The following is a 26,732-nucleotide window of genomic DNA, read 5'->3' on the forward strand; positions in this document are numbered from 1 at the left end:
GGTAGAGCAGAAGGATCGTCAGCAATAGGAGACGGAGGGCAAGATGCAATTTCACTCATGCCTGACGTTGATGGCACAGGTTCTGGTTCCTTGCTGGATTCAATTCTATCTACCCTCTTTAAAAAACGATCCAGTGATGTCTGGGTAGCAGCTTTTTTTTTCTCGTCATAGATGACACGGCAGCACTGGATGGCATTCTGAACGGCTGCTGCAACCTTTGTGTACCATTCTGTGTTCAGGTCCTGTGTCTCAAAAACTAACAGTGACTCCTCAAATAAAGAAAATCCCCTGCCATTTCCTGCGTCATGAATCTCTTCAGTTCTACAGTTACTTCTTCCTCTTGTCTCTCTTCATGCTTTCTCTGGGCCTCCAATACCTGGCACTTCTTAGCAGTACCAGCTACATCACCGCTGCTTTTATGCTTGTTTCCAGACATCCTGGGCTTGAAATAAAGATACTGTACTACTGTACTCTATACAGTAAAGTACACAAGCAAACCACTTGTAGCGGATGCACATACGTGACAACGTACGCCAGACACATGAACTAACTTACGTGACTGGACATACAAACGCATGTTTGCATCTTTGAAAGCTCGCAACTTGAAGGTTCATATGTAGGGGACTTACTGTACTGTGTAGGGAAGGTGCTTTGAAATCCAAATCTTGGGCCTTCCCCCACCTCCATCCCCCCATTCATTTAGGCTCCCTGTTTAAATACTAGTATGTAGCTCCCTCTACAGATAGCCACCAAAGGAAATTAACTGAAGGAGCATCAGATTAGTTTGTAGGAGTCTCCCTGATTATTTCTCTTCTGATGTATACAGCACCAAGGACAGGAGTGGATAGTGGGCATCATTAGTGAGGTAGAACTGTCAAGGGAGAGGAAAACTGCCTGGAAAGAAACTGAATGGTAATTGCTATGCAATTTGTAGTTAATTGATAATCAAAGTGCAGCCCTACATGTGAAAATGATGCTTCTCTTTGGTCATCAGTAAAAAACTGGTTTCCTTTGTAGCAGAAAGGAAGACTTGCCCTAATAAAGTGCTGCTTCCTGGTTTTCCTTTGCTACCAACTGAATCTAGCTGATTGAAATAAGGCAAAGATGAAATGAGCTCAGGAACCAAGCCTTATTAACATAGGGTTTCACTTCCTAGAAAACTGGTCCAGACCACTATTTAGGTGTTCCTATTCTGCAGTTATTCACTATTCCATCCACTTTTGTTTCATAGTCTTTTCTAAATGTTGTATTTCATAATAAAACAGAGTAAAAATATTATAAAATATTTGAACTTCACATACATAAGAGAAAATGTCTCCAATAACCCCAACCCAACAGATTGTATTGTACTCTTTCACATGGCATTTCCTTTTCTTGCTTTTTCCATATGGCATTTGCACTTTCTTTGCTTTTTTCACTGTTTTAGGCAAGTTCCATGAGTCTGCCCTATGCCACTGTTAAGGAAAAACAGCTTTTTTCCTTCCTGTGTAGGGAAAAACTTAGTTCTTTCCTAACATGTCTTCCCTCCCTGTGAGTCTCCTTTACTACTCACAGAAAACACTTCACTTCTGGGCACCAAACGTGTGCAAGCTTTTTCCCACAACAAGCAATTCTGTGACACCAGCTGCATGTTCTACAATTTCTCAATTCTGACACTGTGTACTTGGAGATAGCCTCAGATACTGCAGGTTAAGGGCTCAGTCCCATAAGACTGACCACTCTCCCCCAGCCATCCCTCCCACCACCACTTCAGACACCAGCTGCAAGCTCAGGTTTTCACCTGTGCTTCTGACCAGCTATAGAAGTTCCAAAGACCTCCTCTCCTTGGGGTTGATTAATTTCCTAGAGCAGTTCACAGAACTCAGGAAAACACTTATGTTTACTAGTTTATTATAAAAGGACATGATAAAAGATACAGGTGAAAATACAGATGGGAGAGGTGCAGAGGGCAAGATACGTGGGAAAGGGCACGGAGCTTCCATAACCTGTCCAGGCGCATCACTCTCCCAGCCCAACCTGTGAGCTCTCTGAGCCCTGTTCTTTTTGGGATTTTATGGAGGCTTCATCACATAGGAACGATCCATGATTACTTCCAATTTCAGCCCTTCTCCCTTCACGAGAAGGGAGGGGGGAACGGGGGGGGGCACTGAAAATTCTAAGCTTCTGATCATGTCTCAGTCCATCTTTCCAGTGACCAGCCCTCATTCAGGAGCCATCCAGGAGCCCACCCAGAGTCACCCCATTAGAACAAGACACTACTACCACCCACAAAATTACAAGGGTTTCAGGAGCTCCGTGTCAGGAACACAGGTCAAAGACCAATACAGAACAAGAGATGTTCCCAGTGTTCTTATCACCAGGGGGTCAGAGACCAATATCTATTTTCTATTATCTCACAGCCACTCTCTTCTATAGATTAAATTCACTGATCCTAGCTTCAGTCCCTCAGGTCACATATGACAAGCCTAATTCCCTGAGTCTTTAGACTATAAGAACATCTATTATATCCCTGGGACCTTCGGCCACCCCCCACCCCATTCCTCCCATCCCAACAAATACACTTCTCCAGACAAAAACCAAAACTTAAGACAAAAAAACCTCCATACCAGGTCTCTCATCTATCCCCCATGGATATCATTCTGGTCTCTAACTTTAGAGTAGCTTCAGATCTGAGCATCTTCCTTTAAATATGGTACCAAGATGGAAACATATTCCAGGTATGAACAAACTAGAGGAAGATTTTCATCAACCATCTCTTCCATTCTATATTCTCTTTACCACTTGAAAGACTGAAGATACTGCAAAGAACATGAGCTTTGAAGCCACAGGACCTGAATTTTAATAGTGGTCATCATTAGCTGAAATGTCTGAGCCGAATTTTGTTATCTATTTTTGTTTCATCTGTTCTCCCACAGGCATGTTATGAGAAAGAAATGAGCAGTTTGTAAGTGCTTAATATGGTGGACTTAATGTTAACAGTGTAAGCTAAGACCATATCTCTTGGTAGTCACATCATGCTCTTTGTTCTTACTCAACTGTTACTCCGTATTGGTCAGGGTTCAGAGAACCTGACTGGTTAGTTTAGCAGAAAAGAATTTATTTAAATTTTACTGACTTCAGAAATAATTTATACCATGACCCAGTACACACATGCACACATAAATATATAATTCAAATAATCTTCACAATATTTACCCATCTGACATGTTGTCCTCTGCTGTTTTTCTATTTTTTTTTTTAATGCTAGTTATGACCCACTGAGTTGATTTCATGACTCACTAATGAATCGTGACCCATAGTTACATTTCCAAAGTAATGGAAAACACTACACTGCAGGGTATTAAATGGCCTAGAGAATCACTAGAAGGACAGAGAAAAAAACTCTAACCTGTGTTTCCAGGAACTGGGTGGCCAAGAGAGCTGCCAGCTCCAGAAGCATTCCATCTGTATGACCCACACCTGCAAAATGATGCCTTTTGAGTCTCACACTAGTGCATCTGATTGAAAAAGTCCTGGTGTAAAGGGGTTTGGGAAATGCAGAAAAGGAAAGCACACCAAGAAGGCTGCAATAGATGTTAATCAAGCTAATTCATGCTGCCGAGACTTACTCAAAGGTACTTGGTTTGGACAAACCCAGTGGCCTAAGCATACCTCTTTACATCTATTTATCCCTATTAAATTGTATATTTTCTTGGATGCAGCCTATTACTGCTACTTCAGTGAGGGAAGGTCACATAACTACAGTTTACTTGACAGAATGAAATTCAGAAGAACAAACCAACTGGAAATTCCCAAGTTACATTTCCTTTCACAAACACACCTCTACCAAGTTAACCTGGGGTCTACAAAAAAGGGAGGTTAAAAAAAAAGGATAAACCTAAAAATAAAAAAAATAAACTGAGGATTCTCTTCTTGCCACCCTCACAAAGAATCTTAAGTTTAAAAAGACATTTTTTAGATCACTGAAGAGAAGGGACGAATTAGGAATAATTTTAACTTCTTTATATTGTCCTTCAATTTAGTTTATACAGTAATTTGTATCTGTGAAAGAATTCAAATTTATTGAATGAAAGGCATTGCTTTAATTGCTTTATAAGCAATTAAAAAATAAGTTACTGAAGGGGTAATATATAGCAAATTAAATAATACAGGTTTTGGGGTAATTGATGTGCATTTAATTTAAAAGAAACTGTGTGAGGTCACCACACAGATTTATATAACAGTTAAATGCAGAAAAACACAAGAAAGTAAGTTTCTATGTGATCCCAACAGAGGTATCCTTTCCTTGATCATAAGAGAACCCAGAGAACCCAAGTATTTTTAGAAGCTAAAACTGTTTACAGAAGTGCAAAACACCAAAACACTTTAAGCAAAGCCTTTATTTTCAAGGAAAAAGTATATTTTCTCATTTTCTGTTCTTGTCATAAATTTTAATTATTTCCAGTGGAACCAAAACCTCCTGAACCCCTTTCAGTGTCATCTAAAACCTGAAAAGACATAAAGGTAGTAAGCCATGTAGTTAATTTCAGATGCTCTTTCAGTTCTCTCCAGCTCCAAATTTGTAAGACTTTTATTCTTGCTATAGCATTGTTTCAGAAAGGAGATTACAGAAAATTAAATTTTTAAAGTTTCATAAATTAAAATATTGAATAAGTTCCAAAAAAGCTAAGGGAACAGTAGAATTTCAGACTATTTAAGTGGTTTATTATCCAAAGTAATGCTGTATAATAGCTATGGAAAACAATTTCAAGAAGTTCTAAGATTTAAATTTTGCCTAAAATAGGACTAGTCACATATTCTACCTCAGATGGTCCCCAACTTAGGATGGTTTGACTTATGATTTTTTGACTTTATGATGGTGCTAAAGTGATTTGCATTCGGTAAAAACTGTGTCCCAAATATTGAATTCTGACCTTTTCATGGACTAGTGATATACAGTGTGATATTCTCGTGATGCTGGGCAATGGCAGCAAGCTGCAGCCACCAGTCAGCCACGCCATCACAAGGGTGAACCACTGATAACACAACTGTTCTGTACTCATACAACCATGCTATTTTTCACTTTCAGCATGGTAGTCAATAAATTACATGAGATATTCAACATTTCCTTATAAAACACGCTTTGTGTTAGATGCTTTTGTCCAACTGTAGGTTAATGTAACAATTCTGAGCATGTTTAAGTTAGGCTAGGCTAAGCTATGATGTTCGGTAGGTTAGACGTATTAAGTGCATTTTCAACTTAAGATATTTTCAACTTATGATGGATTTATTGGGATGTAGTCCCATTGTTAAGTCGAGGAAGATCTGTATTTAGTTACAAACTTTTATTTTTCCTTCACTGAAGGTGTTACATCATGTATTCCCTATTCAGCTTTTAGGATACTTACTTGAACTTCCTCTATTTCTGGGTAAAATATCCGTTCACAAATGAGCTGTGCAATTCGATCACCCTTTTTGACTTCAAAGGAAAAAACAAAACAATTTATTACTGATATTGATGCATTCTCTGTATCCTGCCTTGTACAGTACAATGAGATTTAGAGGAGTATGTGTTACTTAGACATACATAACTTGGAAAACTCACTGCACTTATGTGACTGCACATATTTGACATACCTTCGAACTTTTCTTTGCCAAAATTAAACAGTACAACACCAACATTTCCTCTATAATCTTCATCTATGACACCAGCTGGAAAAAAGAAAAAAAATATTAGCTTGGTTTATGGTACCAAAAGATTAAGGGTATATGATTACCTCAGAATCATTCCTAAGTAGCTCTGAGAGTTTTATCCTTACAACGAATATGTGAATCTTGCTCTGGTACTATGTAAAGCCTCAAAACTAAGAAATTACTAAAATGCAAAGAAGAATTAAGAAAGGGGTCCTAATTTTCCAACCTATCATCCTTACAAATGGTGACCACTAACTACTCTAAATTGGGAGTAGGCACTTAGCATCTCAAACAAGTCATCCTGAATTGCTCTCTCCAATCCTACTGTCTATCTGTGGCACACCTGCCCAAAAGACTAAGAGAAAATTATGATTTGGGTTTTAAAGACTTCTCCTGGTAGCAGCTTCCCACTAACATCCAGATTGAAATATGATTGAGTCATAAATAAAAATGTCAAAAAGCCTAAAGATCTGCAGTAGAATAAGTCAATGTTAAGCAGCAGTCTAGCAAATATTAGAACATTCCATTTTTATAATGAAAATGGAGCTGAATCGTTCAGTTCACATTCTTCTTCTTTTAATTTAAGCTACCAGCCTTTCTCAGAGCATCATCTCTCAGAAGACATTAGCACATAAGCTTAATAATGAGTACACTTTTACACAGAACCGTGTGTAATTAGTACCTGTTTGAGATTATAAACACAAAGGCAGCAAATCTTTGCAGGAGAGAAACTTGAGCCAGAGAAGTACATTTACCAGACTTGCTAGCATTTATCTTTGGGCCAAGAATCCAAAACATTTCCATAAACACAAGCACAGACAATATAGGTGCACCAGGCCTTCTCATTTCCTTTTTTAATATTGAGAAATAATTCACAATTCAATGGTTCTTAGCGTATTCAAAGTTGTGCAAACACGACCACAATCAATTTTAGAACATTTTTATTACCGCAAAAAGAAACCCCCTGTCTGTTAGCAGTCACTCTCCTACCCGCTTCATCCCCCTCAGTGCCTGTCTCCTTTTATACATGATAATTCTTTCCCCCCAGTTTGTAAAATGCTGGATAGGATTCATGTGAATCTAATTAAACGTAGCTCCATGTCACATCTTACAGCTTCTCATTAACACCTCACTTCTTTAAGAAACAAAACAAAACAAAACTCTTATCAAAGAAGAAAAAAGAAAATAAAAAGAATCAGGAATTTAGCTCAATGGGTACTAATGCTGGTTGGTCAGACTCGTAATTATTTGAAGGTCAACTGAAAAAAATTTTTTTTTCTTTTTTAGAACAAGGGTAAGCATCCCCTTTCAATTTTCTCATGTAGGGGGAAAAAAAAGCAAAATTTTAAAAAGTTCCACCATGGGGAAAAATATTCAGAAAACCAACATTTTAGATTTTTCCAGTGGATTAGAGTAGTTTAAATGAACCCCTGTGGTTTATGCATGAATTACTAGGGGTAAGTGAAACTGAACTTAAGCACTTCTTAAAAGGTTCCTGATACAACACTTTTAAGAGTTTAAATTAAAGATAAACATATTTTTAACAGTGAGAAGGGTGAGTATAAAAGTGGCTGAAAGTGGTTCATATCATGTCTAGACTGAAGGAAACAGTATTCTTTTCTGGTTCCACAGCAATAAAACTTTGACCAATTCAAAAAATACTGAAGTCTGGCATCTTTCCCCACTGCCAGTTGATCATTAAATTAGTCCTTGATATTTATTGAAAGAATGGATATAAAAATGAGACCAGCTGTTTTCTATATTATCTAGATGTAGAAAGTTTCAGCTGCAGGAACAGTTTAGATCAGAGTTAATGAAGGAACCCCTCAGTAGCAAGTCATTCCATGCCTCCCATGCCGGAACAAATGACCACACGAGGCCTTGGCATCTCCATGTGGGAGTGCTGAAGTACAGGCTAGCACTCATTCACCTAGAATGCATTAGATGAAGGCAGTGTGGGCTGACTTCTGAACTCTTGTTTCATTACCCAAATAGTACAAATACATATGAAGTAAAGGCCAATAATGTTCCCCAACCCTCCCTCAGGTAGTCAAAGTTACAATAATACATTTTACACATTTTCTTTCACCTAAAATATTATTGATATCCTTGGGGAGTAATATATCTAAAAGTCATTGTTTTAGATCCAAGATATGGAAATACAGCACCATTATTTCTATGTAACTATTCTCTTACGTAACATCAGATATTCAGGTCGTTTTCACATTTTCCCCATAATAATCAAGGCAGTTCTTTACATACGTTCTTGAGTATTAGTGTTTTTTATTCTCATCAAATAGTTTCAAAAAAGCACTTTCCTGGGCTGAAGGGTGTGTATATTTAAAATTTTAATGGATATCGCTAGATAACTTTGCAAAAAAGGTATAGCAATTCAAATTTCTATCAGTGACATTTAAGAATGCCCATTTCCAAACTCCCTGACAGTACCAGATAGTAGCAATCTTTTAAATTCTGGCCAACGTGGTGAGTAAAAACTGGTATCTCGTGGCTTTATTACATTTCCCTGATGACTAGTGAGGCTCGGCTTTTTTCCTCCTTACGTGCATCGCACATTTGCTCATCCTCTTGTACATTTTATGATCAGTTTTGTTTTTTTCTTATCTGTTTGGGTATTTAACTCTTTCTCATATGACTTGCAAGTATTTATTTGTTTACTTTATGGTATCTTCTACAATACAAAAACACTCCTTTTTGTAAAGGCCTTTGCTGTGTATCTGTAAAGTAGTCCTATCACACTTATATGTTTGGGTGTCTTGAATTCTGCAAAGCCAGATTATCTACCTAGATTTTATGCTTGGCACACAGAAGTTTGAAAAGTCCTTAACTAAAAGAAATGAAGTAATTTGAAGTCAATTAAAATGTATAACCAAAAAAAGGCCCTTCTTTTTTTTTAAGTATGAATGCCAATAGTATAAAAAAAAAATCTAATAGTTCTAAGTTCATTTATTACTTATTACTCAAAGGCAAACTGACCTTCAAGAAAAACACAAGACTTATTCCTTTTCTACATAAGGGACATAAACATCAGGGATATTTCTCTTCATGAGAAAGCAGAAAGTATTTTGAAGTTATCACTGGAAAAATCATGCATTGGAACTGGCAGAGTGATTAACTGACTTCAGGCAAAAGTTTTACTGTGTCAAGATTTTGGCATGTCATTTGTTGGAAACCCTCTTTAGTGAAAACTATCCCCACCTACCAGATGTGAATTCTGAACGGAATCCTGCATACTCAACTTTTCCCTTTGACCCTTATTTACAGCCTGGGAATTCTAACAACATCCCTCTTCTGAAATAAAAACTGTGGCCAACTATGATAAACTTGTGCCTAAGAGACATTTCTAAGATACTATGCATCCAAGAACACACCACAATGTGATTGTGTGAATAATACCACACCAACCACCAGGCAAACTAACTTTCCACTGCTTTTACATGAAATTTTTTCAGAGGATTGTTTTAAACAGAGCAAAAATTAATAACAAAGTCGGAAAAAGTTTCCATTTAAAAAAAAAAGGTCTGATAAGTCCCTAAGGGACAGGAAATATCAGATACATTATCATTCAATCTTCCCATCCTTCAGGGACAAGCACACTAATTTTCATTGTTACAGATAAGGAAACTGAGGCTCAGAAAAGTTAAGTAATAACTAGCTTGTTAGCGACAAAGCTGGGGCCCAAATCCTGTTGTTATTCCAAAGCCCATGTTCCTTTCACAACCCTTTGAAATTTATTTAAAAATATATACAATCTTTTACATCCTTAAGTTATAGGCCTAAGTGACCATACTGACCTTGTAAAAGTAGTTTTGAAAGTCAAGCATAACTGAACCCAGGCAATCCTCAGCCCCTGAGGTCTGTCTGTCTCAGTCAAACTCTGCTCCTCTTCAGTCCCTAAGACCTACTTTTAGGCTCCCGATTTGCCCCACAGCACCATCTAGTGACGCCATAGGGAGACAGCCCAGGGACAGGCCTTAGCCACATGTTAACCCCTGAAGTGCAGGTAACAGTGAGCTAATTCAGGGCAGGGCTCGGCTGGTGGAGGGAAGGGGCAGGGTGATTCACAGTATTTAACTGCAGTGGAAAGAACAAGGGGACTGGAATAATATGGATGGATTCCAGTTTTTAACGTATCAACTTGGGCTCATTTTTTTAAAATAAATTTTTCCATTTATTTATTTTTGGCTGTGCTGGGTCATCGTTGGTGCGTGCAGGCTTTTCTCTAGCTGCAGTGAGTGGGGGTTACTCTTCATTGCGGTGTGCGGGCTTCTCATTGTGGTGGCTTCTCTTGTTGCAGAGCATGGGCCCTAGAGCGCATGGGCTTCAGTAGTTGTGGCATGCGGGCTCAGCAGTTGTGGCTCACAGTCTCTAGAGTACAGGCTCAGTAGTTGTGGCGCACGGGCTTAGTTGCTCTGCGGCATCTTCCCGGACCAGGGCTCGAACCCCTATCCCCTGCATTGGCAGGCGGATTCTTAACCACTGTGCCACCAGGGAAGTCCCAATTTGGGCTCATTTCTGAGCCAGTTTCCTGGTCTGTTAAAAAGTAGCTTTGTAGGGCTTCCCTGGTGGCGCAGTGGTTGAGAGTCCACCTGCCGATGCAGGGGACACGGGTTCGTGCCCCGGTCCGGGAAGATCCCACATGCCGCAGAGCGGCTAGGCCCGTGAGCCATGGCCGCTGAGCCTGCGCGTCCGGAGCCTGTGCTCCGCAAGGGGAGAGGCCACAACAGTGAGAGGCCACAACAGTGAGAGGCCCGCGTAACGCAAAAAAAAAAAAAAAAAAAAAGTAGCTTTGTAAAAACGGCAAGAGGTGGAGAATTTAGCATACCCACTTATCCGAGGGCCAGGATGTCTTGTTAGAGAAGCACTCACTACAGTTGCTTAAATAATGATATAAAAGCTTTTCCTTTCCTTATAATAACAAACTTCCTTCTATGAATAGAGTCATTTTTGGACTAAATGCAGATTATCACTAAACCAAGGCAAAATCCTATCTGTCAGATAGTGTCTAGCTTATTAGGAAAATAACATGCATTTCACATAATGGTCATTAAAAAATTAGACATTCTCAAATAGCATTTAAAACTATATCATAGTTGTAACTTCAGAGATAGAAATTTCTAAAAGGCAAGACACAACAAAAATCATTTTCTTTTCTTGATAAAAATAAAATTTGTCATTTGATTACTGCCTCTTAAGCAAAGACAAAGTAAACACTTGCAAATATTTACAGAATAAAAATGTAAATATATTACCTCCTACATCTATGAAGTGTTTTGCAGCCAAGCCAGAACGTGGAGCTACAAAACAAAAAAGGAGAAATTGACTGTCTTAAGAGGGAAGGGCAATACTGAATATAACTGACACAATTTAAGCATGTCACTCTCATCTCCTATAACATCCGTATCTTAATCTTAACCTTAGCAGATGGCTCTGAATTAAAAATGTATTTATCATATTGTATTACCAAAGTAGAAAAGAACAGTTTAGAAAATGTTGACAAGGTTTAATTCAAAACCAAGTTAAACCACTCCAGCATGTCTTTAGGCAACTGAGGATCTATGGTGGTGAAGCTGTGGACTGCTGGAATGAACTGGGAGGTGAACAAGTGGGGAAAACTGTAGACAACTCTGTCCAGACGTCTGGTCACAAAGGGAGGATGGTAGCTGGCAGGGACATGGGGCAGAGGAAGAGGACTTTTATTTTAAGGTAGGAAATCAGAGCATGTTGCAGTATGGGAACAGACATACATGGGAACATGCAGGATGGGAACATCATACTGGAAAGAAGGCAGAGAGAGAGAGAGGCATAAACGCAACCAGAGTAACAGAGCTTAGCCTAGAACTTGGAACTCCTACTCATAATTCAGATGCCAAAAGACATGTTTGTATGAAACAAATGAACCAGAGTAAGAAGCTAAGTTTATACCTTATTCTTGCTGACTTGAGCATCAGGCCTACCATTAATTACCCTAACTTCTAGTATTTTATTCCAGAATAACCTGTATCAGGCACTTTGTCAATAAATGCTACACCTTCCTGCCTTCACTGTTATTTCACCCCATCTCCTAACTGCCCCCCCAAAATACACTAAAAATGCAGTCAGTGCTGGCAAAAAGAGATGAAGAGAGCGCTCATCTCATTTTTCTTTTAAAGGCTGAAGTATTAGCAGTTCTCTGACTCGTGGCTAACAAGACTCCCCCAGGGATCACAGTTCCATTTGCTCCTTTATGTTTACTCTGAACTTAGTCAGCAAGTAATTATGCTCTTCAAAAGAAGTTTTAAACTCTTTCTATAGTGACAACTGACTCGGGGCAGAAAAGTCAAACCTGTCGACTTGACCTGCATTTTGTCCTCTCTCCTCCCACTGTGAGGCATTTCCCTCTAGTGCACTGAAGCGCATCCCTTACCTAGCACACCCCATGAGAGGATACCCAAAGGGGGAAAGGCTAAGGGGCCTGATGTTTTCAGGGGTTAGAAACTTTACTCTCATAAGATGCCATGTGCCATTATCCTGAACCTGCCTCTTTTTTCTTATAAAACAAACACCACCTTCACAAAGAAATCTGACTTCATATGCAATCTGATCCTTGAAGGGGGAGTTGGTATAAGACTGGAAAAAGCACCAGTTAAAAATCACCTATACTTTCAGTTTTTCTCACAGTGAGTAGTTGTGAAAACAACCTCCTGGGCCAATGTGAGTGTCCTAAAAGCTTAAGTAAGGAATTGAAAGAAAAAAAAAAAAAAAAGCAAAGCGATAGAGGCAAAAGTAGATACGTAAAGGGAAGTTTTCAAATGACTGCAGTTGCCATCACAGGTGGCATGTCTTTATTTTAGGACACAGGCTGAGCAATATCCCTTCCCTCATTTATACCCCAAATGAAACTAAGATAAAAGAACATATCACAAAGGAAGAGCCTGACAAAGTTACCTGTGTCTCAAATCACTTACCTACTCTCCCATAGCACCCAGAAGGAAGAGCTATCTGAATGTCTGTTTTCACAAGGGCTTTCTCCATAGGTGGTACTGTGTAATCATAGGCACTAGGAAAATAATGAAAGATAACTGGTATTTAGATATAGTAATTCTCTGTGCATTTTTTGGTGAAAGAGGTGACATGTAAATGTATTCTCCCCTGAACAAAATTTTGTTGGCAAATTGAGGTAATTATTTAGCAGGAGGGGGCTGAAAGGCAGACTTTAAAAGGTATATGCTTCACTAACATGGTATGAAAAGGGGAAAATAAAGAACCAAGAAAGAAGGGTAGATAATAGCAAATAATAGCTAACATTTATTAAGCCCTTACTGTGTGCCAGGCACAGTTCTAATTGCTTTGTATAACTCATTTTATTCTCACAACAATCCTCTAATCGTTGGGGAAAACATGTAGAAGGAAAGGAGAAAATAGATGGCCAACATAAATGGTGGGGCGGGGGGTGTTGGTTCAGCTGTGTTGCATCTGTTCTGGTCTTGGTAGTTTACCAAGCTTACCAAGCGGTGGCCATGAACTTCACTGGCTGAGGGAGAGAGCTGACCACTGTGAACAGGCCCTGGAGATGGACACTACTGAGGAACTGATTCTCTAAGGTCCACCCACCAAATACTGCTACTTTGTTATTACTGTAGCCCTCTCCTTGATAGAAATTTAAGAGATTTTACAATAAGCAGAACTGGAAGTTACTTTTGAGCCCTTAATTAAGACTGGTAAAGTGGTGCTATATTTTTACTTCTTTCATTGGAATTTCCTCTCTTGAAATAGTTAAAACTCTAATTTATCGAAGAGATATTTCCATGTCTATTTCAGTATACAGAAAGTCACCTGTGTTAGGAGGATGCTTACAAAGTATCTTAAATCGAAGTCTCTCCTAAGACTCACAACAGCGCCCAGATATGGTGTAGTCAATGTATATCACTCTACTTTTATTCATGAAAATAAAGGACTACAGCTTTCAGCCACAACAGTCTATACCTCACTTTTCTTTTTCCTTCTTTTCTCCCACTATCATCACATACTCCTTTCTTCCCTTCTGTGGTACGTATGACTTAGACCAGTGGTTCTCACATTAGAATTATCTGGGATGCTTTAAAATAAATCCTAAGGCTTGGGATTTAGTCATGTAATCAACACCCCCTCCTCCCCAATATCACTTTTGACCTACCTTAATGGTTCTAAGAACTGGGGACAGTAGTCAAGTGGAAAAAAAAAAAGCACTGAATTCAGGGTCCAAAATTCTATTACATTCAAGCCCTTGGGCAATTAATTCATCTCTTCACAAACTCCCACATCTGTAAAAAGTACCACTCATCTACTTCAGGATTGTTGTTGAGTATTAAATACAATAGCACATGTGGCAGTTTTTAGTACAGGTAAAAAGTGCTGTACAAGAGAGAAGATGGTAGTATTACCAACATCCCTGCTTTTCATATTTGGACCCTTTTGGAAATTTCCAGTCCTTGGAGTGAACCTAAATATGGACATATAGAGAAATGTTACTAACCCTTAAAGGTAGAAGCAACTTTCATTAATCTTTCTTAGCTACCTTATTACCTAAGAACCTAGGCTCCTACCGTGGCTTTTCTTTCTACTGAGCACAGCATCATTCTCAGGCCACTCCCTGAAGGCCAAAGTGGGCCTTCTTCATCTCTACTTTCCACTTAGAAAGGGCGCAATAAATGTTGCAAAATAAATAACACCTGGGCGGACATTCACTGGTATTTACCACTCCACACTCTGCCCAAATCCGTATTTAATTTATGCTAAAGAGGAAAGCTAAAATTTTCAACATTAAAAAAAGGCAGAAACCCTATATAATGCAAAAAGCGTTTGTTTCTGTACTTTTAAGCGGCTGTTTCGAGCTTTGGCAGCAGCGGGCTGGAATGTAAGCTAAGCTGAGAGCGCTATACCTCAGGAACTGGGACTTCTCCGCAAAAGGTAAGGATGACGGGACAGAAGGCGGCCCTCTCAGCCTCTTCGCCCGGGCCGGCCTTCGTCGGGTACGCGGGCGGACAGAGTGCCCACTCACCTGTATAGGTCATAGCCCGCGGCGCGCTCGGACCCCTTGGTCGGAGCGGTGGCGTGCTCCGAAAGCCGGACAAAGCGGAGCCGCATGCCGCCCTCCTCCGCAGGCCGGGCCCGTTTGCTGGGGGAGATGATTTGCGCCTCTTGAGAGCAGGGCATGGCAGGGCAGAACGTGAGCACAAAGGACCAGGCGGAACAAGAGACAGCAGGGTGAGCGCAGCGCGCCAGTTCTAAACTTCCCGCCAACAACTCCCCGCCCCGCCCTCCCTACCCCCCCCCGGACGAGCCCACGGTTCTGGCTGAGAGGGGAGATGGGTCTCAAATTTGGGGCTGGAAATCCTCCTCGAAAAAGATCTGGGAACAGAAAGTACTAAGCCTTTTCAAGCTTTCCAAACTCAACGCATGGATCCAAAGTTAGTGGCAGCTTCTCTGGCCTTGCCCTCACCCTAAAATAGAAAACCACTTCGCTTCCCCATGAGGGGACGCGAATGAACTCGCTCCCGCGCCGCTGGGGCTGCGGTCCCTCCCACTCCCCCCCAACGCCCAAAGCCCAAGGGCTTCCTCGGGCCCTGCCTGTTGGCCCGCCCCATCTGCGGCCAGGGGACGGGCGCGGGGTCAGCCGGCCTGCACCCAGCCTCTCTACGCCGTGTCCTTCCAGCCTGGGCCCCGACATTACTGGCGCTGCGGCAACCTCGGCTCAGACTGCGGGCGCTGGTCAGCGGCCGGAGCGCCGGGAGCTACACGTCCCCCCCGCGGGGTGGGATCGAGGGACGAACCTGGCCAGGAGGGCCCTGCGGCCTCCGTTCTCGGTCTTGCCTGGCGCGCGCCGTTAAACACAGAGCGGAGCAAAGACGGAAGGAAATGGTAGCCGAGCACTGGGCGAGGGCAGAGGTAAGTCATTTGCCCGAGTTTGGGCGCAGGTTGGTGCCGCTACTGCAGGCGCGCGCCAAGTCTGCACCGAAAGACGCGTCCCAGTCAAATGACCTCGGAAGCAGTAACCGCCGCCGTTTGACGAGGGGCGCACGGAGGCGGCGCATCAACAGTCCTCGGGCGGGCGTAGGCCCGGGTCCTCCCGGAAAGCTGTGCACTCGGCGTCCTGAATCTCGCTGCTGCCTCCGTCTGCCTCTGCCTCCCTCTGTCGACTCTCACCTTTCATCTGGCGCTGGTTTTCCGAGGTCCGGGCCCAGCGCTCTGTCGATTTACCTGGGACGGTGCAGCCCGCGGCCATGACTCGCTGGCTTCTAATCTCAGGGGCCCCAAAAGCGACGCAACCGCATCACGATGCCCGTGACGGTCACCGCTCAGTGCTGCGCCCTAGGCGGTGGGCAAGGCAGCGAGTTCGATTTCCTTCCAACACTGAAGAGTGCAAGCTGGAGTGTTGTGGAGTGTTGTTTATTCTCAAAGGGGGCGGGGGACACAGTCTTGATAAACCACGGGGACATCTCGGTTGAAATCCTAGCACTCTTTCGGATGACCCCACAAGAGCAGAGAGGAGGACCCCTGTAACTGATTCGAACAAAGGTTCCGGGCCACACTGGTATAATTTACAGTGGGGATGAGTAAATAACTTTTCAGGTAATTGTAAATTGATTTTTCTAGGATACGAGTATCTCCACATACCTCTGGAACTGACGCTAAAATCTCAAAACTAAATTGTAATGCATTTTGTCAACAGAAATGCAAACTATAGGGCAGTTTTAGGAAAATGACAAATAAAAATGTTAGGGAATTGTTGGGGAAGTTTTCAGACTTCCTGGCTGTGCCTTTCCTTACAGACCCCACCTTTTCGGTCTCCTTTACTGGCTCTTCCTCTTAAATGCTGGAATTCCTCTGGGCGAGGAATGCTCTATTTACACTCTTCACCCATGGCTTTAAATATCTGTACTCTGAGGACTCCCCAAATTTATACCTATAGCAAGGTGATCTGGGCCCTCCTCTTCAACCTTCTTTAGAGCCTTCTGGCTCACCCCTGTTGCTCCTGGCCACAGTGGCATTCTAACAGTTTCTAGACCCACCAGCCTTTCCTGCCTGGGAGTCTATACACATCCTTCCTTGATTTATGCTCCATGTGTTTCAAGTCTCGCTCATCTCTGAAAGACCTTCCCTGACAAACAACTGAAGTAGCTGCCCTTTGTTTTCCTCACCACCATTTTCTAGCACACAATCAGTTTTTTTCTATTCACACCACTTGTTACTCCAGTCTGTATCTCTTCTATATATTTATTTTCTTGTTCATTGTCTATTTGCTCTAGTAGACAGAAGCTCCATGAGGAGCTTGACAGAAGCTCTCATTGCTATTCCATTGGGACCCTGCATATAATCTCAAAGTCTTCTGATTTTTCCGTCCATTCCTTTAATTTTTAATCAGAAGTTTGTTCCATATAATGCTTTTTCAAGGTCTACACTGAAAAACATCAATCCCTTCCTAACCCCTCCACACCCTCCCTCAACTCTCACTCCTCAGGGGCAATACTTCCAACTTCTTTTGGCTCTTTCTATTGGAATCTACCTCCCTGTTTCTAAATTATATGTTGCTATTTATTTTTTTAATGGCATAGAAATGACCTTCTGAATTAGAGTAGTTGAGGATTAAGTCTCTTAACCCCCTCTCCACCCCATTCTGCCAATAGTTTTGTAACAATTTTTTGTGTAAGTCAGCAGTTAGTATTTACTTTATCATGGCTGTTAAATAGTGACTTCAGAGACGAGTAATATGATAGGAGTATTTCGGTTTTTTACACCTGTCCCCCTCAAGTTTATAACTGCCTTATTTTCCTATTTTTACTGGTGATGGTGTTTTTCTTTCACCCATTGCTTGTTTTCTCCAAATGTTCCAGGGATCCTATACCTTAAACATCTGTCACATCAAATGAAACACTGAAACTTAAATCCCCTATCAGTTCAGATTTTCCGTCCCTCACTCCTCTATTCTTTTGCTCTGTTCTGTGCAAGTGACCCTCTAGTCCTGCTGAATAACTGTTATCCTGGGACTTCCCTTTGCCCCTATCTTATGTTGGATCCCTGGTTTTTTGGATCTAGTATCTTCCTTTTAGTTTACTTCCTCATTTTGCTGAAGTACTTTCTCTAGTAATTTCCTAAGGAAGTTTGCATTAAAGATAGTTTGAGTCCTTGCATATCCTAAAATGTAGTGACTGTAATGACTCCTTTACCCAGACCCACGAATGAAGTGAGCTTCATTCATGAAACTTCTTAGAACCAGTAGTGAGATCTGCCTTATCTTTTATAACACTTACCATATCATTCATTAGCTATATACTCCCCTTGTGTAATCATCTCAACTACATGCATTTATCTTTCACATTAGTAAAAGTCATAAACTTTTATGAATGCTTTGAAGCACCTACTTCAGTATTTTACACCGGAAATGTTTTGTTTGGCTCCTTACAATAGCTAACACCAAGAAAGTATTAAGCTATTCTATTAATGTGGAGACAGAAAATTATATTGTTGTCACTTTTCATCTGAGTTTATTTTAGATTAAAAAGAGAAGAGGGAATAATCCAGCTGGAAAAGAGTAACAGGTTAGGGGTCTGAACCACTAAGCGTTTAAAGAATATTCCTTATGACACTGAAATATAATTTTATATGAAAATACACCTTAAATTCAAGATACTACAGTAAGGAAGAACCAGACATGTTTATTTCGTGCTGTATATTGATCAGAATATAATTATCCTATCAGTCATGCTGATAATTTAATTACTTAAATCTTGTGCCAGAGTGAACCTACTGAGAATACAAGTCTGTACTTTCAAGCAAAGTTGTCCTTCCTATCTTTGCCATTTTAGGGATTTTTCTCTTTTTAACAAGGACATACATGGTGATTACTTTATATTCCAGGTATATTCTAAGTGCTTTATAAATATTAACTCATTTAATCACAACAAACAGAGAAAACAAGTGCTATTACTATTCCCATCATACAGATGGGGAAACCAAAGCACAGAGAGGTCAAATAATTTGCCTAAGACCACACAGCTCACAACCAGAAACAGATGGAGCCAAGAGTCAACTTCAGGTAGTCTGGCTTCAGAGTCCTTGCACTTAGCCACTCTCTGGGTTTATATATGCCTAATGAGACTATGACAACTCTTCTTAATACTGAGCCTGGCCCTTGTTCTCCAGGTCTGCGAAAGATGTGTGTAGAAAATTAACCAAACATTCTTCGTTTCACAGTTGACCGTGGCCTCCTTGTTCAAACGTTTCTTCACCGGGACATACTCTGGTTTTCCTCCCACATCACCTGTCTCTTCTCAGTCTCTTTTCTGTCTCCTCTTCTCTTTTCAACCTTTTCTCTTGCTCAAGATAAAAAGCCTTAGAATCTTGCTTCCTCCCCTCTTCTCTCAGATCTTCCCTTATCTAAAAATAGTCTTCTTCTAAGCACCACCTAATGCTTTACCCTATTTGATTTTTCTTCATAGCACAATACTACATGAAATTATGTACATATTTATTCATTTCACTTGTATGTTTCTTCCACTAGCATGTAAACTCCATACTGGATTTAAATCTATCCTAATTTGGGCTCCTTTCATATGTTCTCTGTTTGTTTGTACCCCTTGTGCCTTTTAAATTCTATTATTAATTTCATTTAAATTAATTTAATTATTTTATTTTTTCCCTCTATTACTTTAAAAGTTTTACTCTCTGATTCTGTTGTTTCAGATAAATTAAAACACACATGCTTAATTCATGAGTTTCAAAGATCTAAAACAAAATTATTATCTTTCTTCTGGATAACATAAGGACCTTAGAATGCTTTGACTCCATTAATTTTTCTTTTGGCATATATACTATTATTGTCTGGTATTTTAAACTTTTTTTTTTTTTTTAGTTATTTCTGACATATACATTTTAAAATAATAACTACAATTATGACTTATAACATTATACCAGAACATATAAGATTTTTAGAAATTTCATGTAATGTCTGAAACATTTATATTAACATATTTCCATACAAATAACCCAAAGAAAATTTAGTACTACTTGTTTTTTTTTGTTTGTTTGTTTTATACTGCAGGCTCTTATTAGTCATCAATTTTATACACATCAGTGTATACATGTCAATCCCAGTTGCCCAGTGCAGCATACCACCATCCCCACCCCACCGCGGTTTTCCCCCCTTGGTGTCCATACATTTGTTTTCTACATCTGTGTCTCAGCTTCTGCCCTGCAAACCGGTTCATCTGTACCATTTTTCTAGGTTCCACATACATGCGTTAATGTACGATATTTGTTTTTCTCTTTCTGACTTACTTCGCTCTGTATGACAGTCTGTAGATCCATCCACGTCTCAACAAATGACTCAATTTCGTTCCTTTTTTATGGCTGAGTAATATTCCATTGTATATATGTACCTCAACTTCTTTATCCATTCGTCTGTTGATGGGCATTTAGGTTGTTTCCATGACCTGGCTATTGTCAATACTGCTGCAATGAACATTGGGGTGCATGTGTCTTTTTGAATTATGGTTTTCTCTGGGTATATGCCCAGTAATGGGATTGCTGGATCATATGGTAATTCTATTTGTAGATTTTTAAGGAACCTCCATACTGTTCTCCATAGTGGCTGTATCAATTTACATTCCCACCAACAGTGCAAGAGGGTTCCCTTTTCTCCACACTCTCTCCAGCATTTGTTGTTTGTAGATTTTCTGATGATGCCCATTCTAACTGGTGTGAGGTGATACCTCATTGTAGTTTTGATTTGCATTTCTCTAATAATTAGTGATGTTGAGCAGCTTTTCATGTGCTTCTTGGCCATCTGTATGTCTTCTTTGGAGAAATGTCTATTTAGATCTTCTGCCCACTTTTGGATTGGGTTGTTTGTTTCTTTAATATTGAGCTGCATGAGCTGTTTATATATTTTGGAGATTAATCCTTTGTCCGTTGATTCATTTGCAAATATTTTCTCCCATTCTGAGGATGGTCTTTTCGTCTTGTTTATGGTTTCCTTTGCTGTGCAAAAGCTTTGAAGTTTCATTAGGTCCCATTTGTTTATTTTTGTTTTTATTTCCATTACTCTAGGAAGTGGATCAAAAAAGATCTTGCTGTGATTTATGTCAAAGAGTGTTCTGCCTATGTTTTCCTCTAAGAGTTTTATAGTGCCCAGTCTTACATTTAGGTCTCTAACCCATATTGAGTTTATTTTTGTGTAAGGTGTTAGGGAGTGTTCTAATTTCATTCTTTTACATGTAGCTGTCCAGTTTTCCCAGCACCACTTATAGAAGAGACTCTCTTTTCTCCATGGTATATCTTTGCCTCCTTTGTCATAGATTAGTTGACCATAGGTATGTGCGTTTCCATCTGGGCTTTCTATCTTGTTCCATTGATCTCTGTTTCTGTTTTGTTCCAGTACCATATTGTCCTGATTACTGTAGCTTTGTAGTATAGTCTGAAGTCAGGGAATCTGATTCCTCCAACTCCATTTTCTTCCCTCAAGACTGCTTTGGCTATCCGGGGTCTTTTGTGTCTCCATACAAATTTTAAGATGATTTGTTCTAGTTCCGTAAAAACTGCCATTGGTAACTTGATAGGGATTGCATTGAATCTGTAGGTTGCTTTGGGTAGTAGAGTCATTTTCACAATATTGATTCTTCCAATCCAAGAACATGGTATATCTCTCCATCTGTTGGTATCATCTTTAATTTCTTTCATCAGTGTCTTATAGTTTTCTGCATACAGGTCTTTTGTCTCCCTAGGTAGGTTTATTCCTAGGTGTTTTATTCTTTTTGTTGCAGTGGTAAATGGGAGTGTTTCCATAATTTCTCTTTCAGGTTTTTCATCGTTACTGTATAGGAATGCAAGAGATTTCTGTGCATTAATTTTGTATCCTGCAACTTTGCCAAATTCATTGATTAGCTCTAGTAATTTTTTGGTGGCATTTTTAGGATTCTGTATGTATAGTATCATGTCATCTGCAAACAGTGACAGTTTTACTTCTTATTTTCCAATTTGTATTCCTTTTATTTCTTTTTCTTCTCTGATTGCCATGGCTAGGACTTCCAAAACTATGTTGAATAATAGTGGTGAGAGTGGACATCCTTGTCTCATTCCTGATCTTAGAGGAAATGCTTTCAGTTTTTCACCATTGAGAATGATGTTTGCTGTGGGTTTGTCGTATATGACCTTTATTATGTTGAGGTAGATTCCCTCTATGCCAACTTTCTGGAGAGTTTTTATCATAAATGGGCATTGAATTTTGTCAGAAGCTTTTTCTGCATCTGTTGAGATGATCATATGGTTTTATTCTTCTGTTTGTAAATATGGTGTATCACATTGATTGATTTACGTATATTGAAGAATCCTTGCATCCCTGGGATAAATCCCACTTGATCGTGGTGTATGATCCTTTTAATGTGTTGTTGGATTCTGTTTGCTAGTATTTTGTTGAGGATTTTTGCATCTATATTCATCAGTGATATAGGTCTGTAATTTTCTTTTTTTGTAGTATCTTTTTTTGGTTTCGGTATCAGGGTGATGGTGGCCTCATAGAATGAGTTTGGGAGTGTTCCTTCCTCTGCAATTTTTTGGAAGAGTTTGAGAATAATGGGTGTTAGCTCTTCTCTAAATGTTTGATAGAATTCACCTGTGAAGCCATCTGGTCCTCAACTTCTGTTTCTTGGAAGACTTTTAATCACAGTTCCAATTTCATTACTTGTGATTGGTCTGTTCATACTTTCTGTTTCTGTTTCAGTCTTGGAAGGTTATACCTTTCTAAGAATTTGTCCATTTCTTCCAGTTTGTCCATTTTATTGGCATAGAGTTGCTTGTAGTAGTCTCTTAGGATGCTTTGTATTTCTGCGGTGTCTGTTGTAACTTCTCCTTTTTCATTTCTAATTTTATTGATTTGAGTCCTCTCCCTCTTTTTCTTGATGAGTCTGGCTAATGGTTTATCAATTGTTTATCTTCTTAAAGAACCAGCTTTTAGTTTTATTGATCTTTGCTACTGTTTTGTTTCTATTTCACTTATTTCTGCTCTTATCTTTATGATTTCTTTCCTTCTGCTAACTTTTGCGTTTGTTTGTTCTTCTTTAGTTCCTTTAGGTGTAATGTTGGATTGTTTACTTGAGATTTTTCTTGTTTCTTGAGGTGGGCTTGTGTGTATAGCTAAAAACTTCCCTCTTAGAACTGCTTTTGCTGCATCCCATTGGTTTTGGGTCGTCGTGTTTTCATTGTAATTTGTCTCTAGGTATGTTTTGATTTCCTCTTTGATTTCTTCACTGATCTTTTGGTTATTTAGTAATGTATTGTTTAGCCTCCATGTGTTTGTGTTTTTTACGGTTTTTTTTCCTGTAATTCATTTCTAATATCATAGCTTTGTGGTCAGAAAAGATGCCTGATATGACTTCAGTTTTCTTAAACTTACTGAGGCTTGATTTGTGATCTATCCTGATAGATCCAAGATGTGATCTATCGTGGAGAATGTTCTGTGCGCACTTGAGAAGAAAGTGTAATCTGCTGTTTTTGGATGGAATGTCCTATAAATATCAATTAAATCTATCTGGTCTATTGTGTCATTTAAAGCTTATCTTTCCTTATTTATTTTCATTTTGCATGATCTGTCCATTGGTGTAAGTGAGGTGTTAAAGTCCCCACTATTATTGTGTTACTGTCGATTTCCTCTTTTATAGCTGTTAGCAGTTGCCTTATATATTGAGGTGCTCCTCTGTTGGGTGCATATATATTTATAATTGTTATATCTTCTTCTTGGATTGATCCCTTGATCATTATGTAGTGTCCTTCCTTGTCTCTCGTCACATCCTTTATTTTAAAGTCTATTTTATCTGATATGAGTATAGCTACTCCAGCTTTGTTTTGATTTCCATTTTCATGGAATATCTTTTTCCATCCCCTCACTCTCAGTCTGTATGTGTCCCTAGGTCTGAAGTGGGTATCTTGTAGACAGCATGTATATGCGTCTGGTTTTGTGTCCATTCAGCAAGCCTGTGTCTTTTGGTTGGAGCATTTATTAATCCATTCACGTTTAAGGTAATTATTGATATGTACGTTCCTATGACCACTTTCTTAATTGTTTTGGGTTTGTTTTTGTAGGTCCTCTTTCTTTTGTGTTTCTCATTTAGAGAAGTTCCTTTAGCATTTGTTGTAGAGCTGTTTGGTGGTGCTGAATTCTCTTAGCTTATGCTTGTCTGTAAAGCTTTTGATTTCTCCATCAAATCTGAATGAGATCCTTGCCAGGTAGAGTAATCTTGGTTGTAGGTTCTTCCCTTTCATCACTTTTAAGTATATCATGCTTCTCCCTTCTGGCTTTTAGTTTCTGCTGAGAAATCAGCTGTTAACCTTATGGGAGTTCCCTTGTATGTTATTTGTTGTTTTTCCCTTGCTGCTTTCAATAATTTTTCTTTGTGTTTAATTTTTGCCAGTTTGATTATCATGTGTCTTGGTGTGTTTCTCCTTGGGTTTATCCTGTATGGGACTCTCTGCGCTTCCTGGACTTGGGTGGCTATTTCCTTTCCCATGTTAGGGAAGTTTTCAACTATAATCTCTTCAAATATTTTCTCTGGTCCTTTTTCTCTCTCTTCTCCTTCTGAGACCCCTATAATGCGAACGTTGTTGCATTTAATGTTGTACCAGAGGTCTCTCTTAGGCTGTCTTCATTTCTTTTCATTCTTTTGTCTTTAGTCTGTTCCGCAGCAGTGAATTTCACCATTCTGTCTTCCAGGTCACTTATCCGTTCTGCCTCAGTTATTCTGCTATTGATTCCTTGTTTTGTAGTTTTCATTTCAGGTATTGTATTGTTCATCTCTGTTTGTTTGTTCTTTAATTCTTCTAGGTCTTTGTTAAACATTTCTTGCATCTTCTCGATCTCTGCCTCCGTTCTTTTTCCGAGGTCCTGGATCATCTTCACTATCATTATTCTGAATTCTTTTTCTGGAAGGTTGCCTATCTCCACTTCATGTACTTGTTTATCTGGGGTTTTATCTTTTCCTTCATATAGTATATAGCCCTCTGCCTTTTCATCGTGTCTATCTTTCTATGAATGTGGTTTTTGTTCCACAGGCTGCAGGATTGTAGTTCTTCTTGCTTCTGCTGTCTGCCCTCTGGTGGATGAGGCTGTCTAAGAGGCTTGATGGGTGGGACTGGTGGTGGGTAGAGCTGACTGTTACTCTGGTGGGCAGAGCTCAGTAAAAGTTTAATCCACTAGACTGTTGATGGGTGGGGCTGGGTTCCCTCTCTTTTGGTTGTTTGGCCTGAGGCAACCCAACACTGAAGCCTACCTGGGCTCTTTGGTGGGGCTAATGACAGAGTCTGGGAGGGCTCATGCCAAGGAGTACTTCCAAGAACTTGTGCTGCCAGTGTCCTTGTCCTCACGGTGAGACAGAGCTACCCCCCGCCTCTGCAGGAGACCCTCCAACACTAGCCGGTAGGTCTGGTTCAGTCTCCCCTGGGGTCACTGCTCCTTCCCCTGGGTCCCGATGCGCACACTACTTTGTGTGTGTCCTCCAAGAGTGGAGTCTCTGTTTCCCCCAGTCCTGTCGAAGTCCTGCAATCAATTCCCACTAGGCTTCAAAGTCTGACTCTCTAGGAATTCCTCCTCCTGTTGCTGGACCCGCAGGTTGGGAAGCCTGATGTAGGGCTCAGAACCTTCACTCCAGTGGGTGGACTTCTGTGGTATGAGTGTTCTCCAGTCTGTGAGTCACCCACCCACCAGTTATGGGATTTGATTTTGCTGTGATTGTGCCCCTCCTTCCATCTCATTGTGGCTTCACCTTTGTCTTTGGATGTGGGGTATCTTTTTGGTGAGTTCCAGTGTCTTCCTGTCGATGATTGTCCAGCAGCTAGTTGTGATTCTGGTGCTCTCACAAGAGGGAGTGAGAGCACGTCCTTCTACTCCGCCATCTTGGTTCCTCCTCCTGGTATTTTAAACATATTTTTTCTTAAATCCTAATAAGCATTATTATTACTATTTTTTTTCAGTCATTTAAAAAAATGTTTGCCCAGACTTTTATCATTTTCTTTGTTTTTCTTTCTGCACCTCAAACCTCCATCTCAGACGGAGAGGTTCTTCAGTAGGTGAACTTTCTTAGTTTTTGTCAGTTTAAACTAGGGGTCCCCAACCCCCAGGCCACAGACTGTTATCTGTCTGTGGCCTGTTAGGAACTGGGCCGCACAGCAGGAGGTGAGCAGCGGGCGAGTGAGCGAAGCTTCATCTGTATTTACAGCCGCTCCCCATCACTCCTGTCAGATCAGCGGTGGCTTTAGATTCTTAGATTCTTATAGGAGCATGAACCCTACTGTGAACTGCTCATGCAAGGGATCTAGGCTGCGCACTCCTATGAGAATCTAATGCCTGATGATCTGAGGTGGAGCTGAGGCAGTGATGCTAGGGCTGGGGAGTGGCTGCAAATACAGATTAGCAGAGACGTTTGACTGCACAGAGACCATAATAAATCAATTGCTTGCAGGCTCACAGCAAAACCCTATCAGTGAGTGGCAAGTGAAAACAAACTCAGGGCTCCCACTGATTCTGCATTATAGTGATTTGTATAATTATTTCATTATATATTACAATGTACTAAGAATACAAATAAAGTGCACAATAAATGTAGTGCGCTTGAATCATCCCAAAACAATCCCTCCCCCCATCCCGGTCTGTGGAAAAATTGTCTTCCATGAAACTGGTCCCTTTTGCCAAAAAGGTTGGGGACCGCTGGTTTAAACAAAACTCTTGAACTCTTCTTCAGGGGTAGTTCATTCTTTGACAATCATTCAGGAATGGAAGCAGTGAGAATATTAATGGGAAAATATCATAATTCCCCATAACTGCACAATCCTGTAGCTGAATTTAGAACATCCCAACATGGGCAAAAATAACTCATTTATCATTGCCACACTTCATGTTGGCTAGAAATATGTGCAAACCCCAAAATGACAGAAGCTATACTTTGGGTTCTGGTACCAAAAATTTAGAAGTCCTCCTTTGTTTCAAGGCCAGAGTTTTTTACACCAAGGAAAAGCACCAGTTAGCCTGAAGTTGGTGA

General features: G+C 40.2%; 1 protein-coding gene and 1 long non-coding RNA gene across 5 annotated transcripts in view; one reads left to right on the plus strand and one right to left on the minus strand.

The window, feature by feature from the left end:
• Positions 1 to 4,361: 4,361 nt before the first annotated feature.
• DUT (deoxyuridine triphosphatase) lies at positions 4,362 to 15,977 on the minus strand. Of its 2 annotated transcripts, none has more exons than XM_022587172.3 (7): positions 15,856 to 15,977; positions 14,711 to 14,849; positions 12,639 to 12,730; positions 10,944 to 10,988; positions 5,617 to 5,691; positions 5,388 to 5,458; positions 4,362 to 4,487 (listed from the first exon to the last, which is right to left on the minus strand). In XM_022587172.3, exons 1-7 carry the CDS (start codon positions 15,932 to 15,934, stop codon positions 4,431 to 4,433), a joined length of 558 nt encoding a protein of 185 aa, XP_022442880.1. In that variant the 5' UTR covers positions 15,935 to 15,977; the 3' UTR covers positions 4,362 to 4,430. The 2 variants fall into 2 exon arrangements, with proteins under 2 accessions (XP_022442880.1, XP_022442879.1); XM_022587171.3 differs by lacking the exon at positions 15,856 to 15,977 and adding an exon at positions 15,483 to 15,849.
• Positions 14,963 to 26,732, plus strand: part of LOC149750203 (uncharacterized) — a 149,913-nt gene continuing 138,143 nt past the window's right edge. The window contains exon 1 of one of the 3 annotated variants that reach the window (XR_016392107.1): positions 14,963 to 15,597. This is a non-coding gene — a long non-coding RNA (uncharacterized LOC149750203). The remainder of the gene's footprint in view (positions 15,598 to 26,732) is intronic. The other 2 variants (XR_016392108.1, XR_016392106.1) reach the window with 2 other exon arrangements.

This window comes from Delphinapterus leucas, chromosome 2 (assembly GCF_059928025.1).
Source record: "Delphinapterus leucas isolate spDelLeu-1000000601 "Yukka" chromosome 2, BTC_Dleu_Yukka2, whole genome shotgun sequence".
Lineage (NCBI taxonomy): Eukaryota > Metazoa > Chordata > Mammalia > Artiodactyla > Monodontidae > Delphinapterus > Delphinapterus leucas.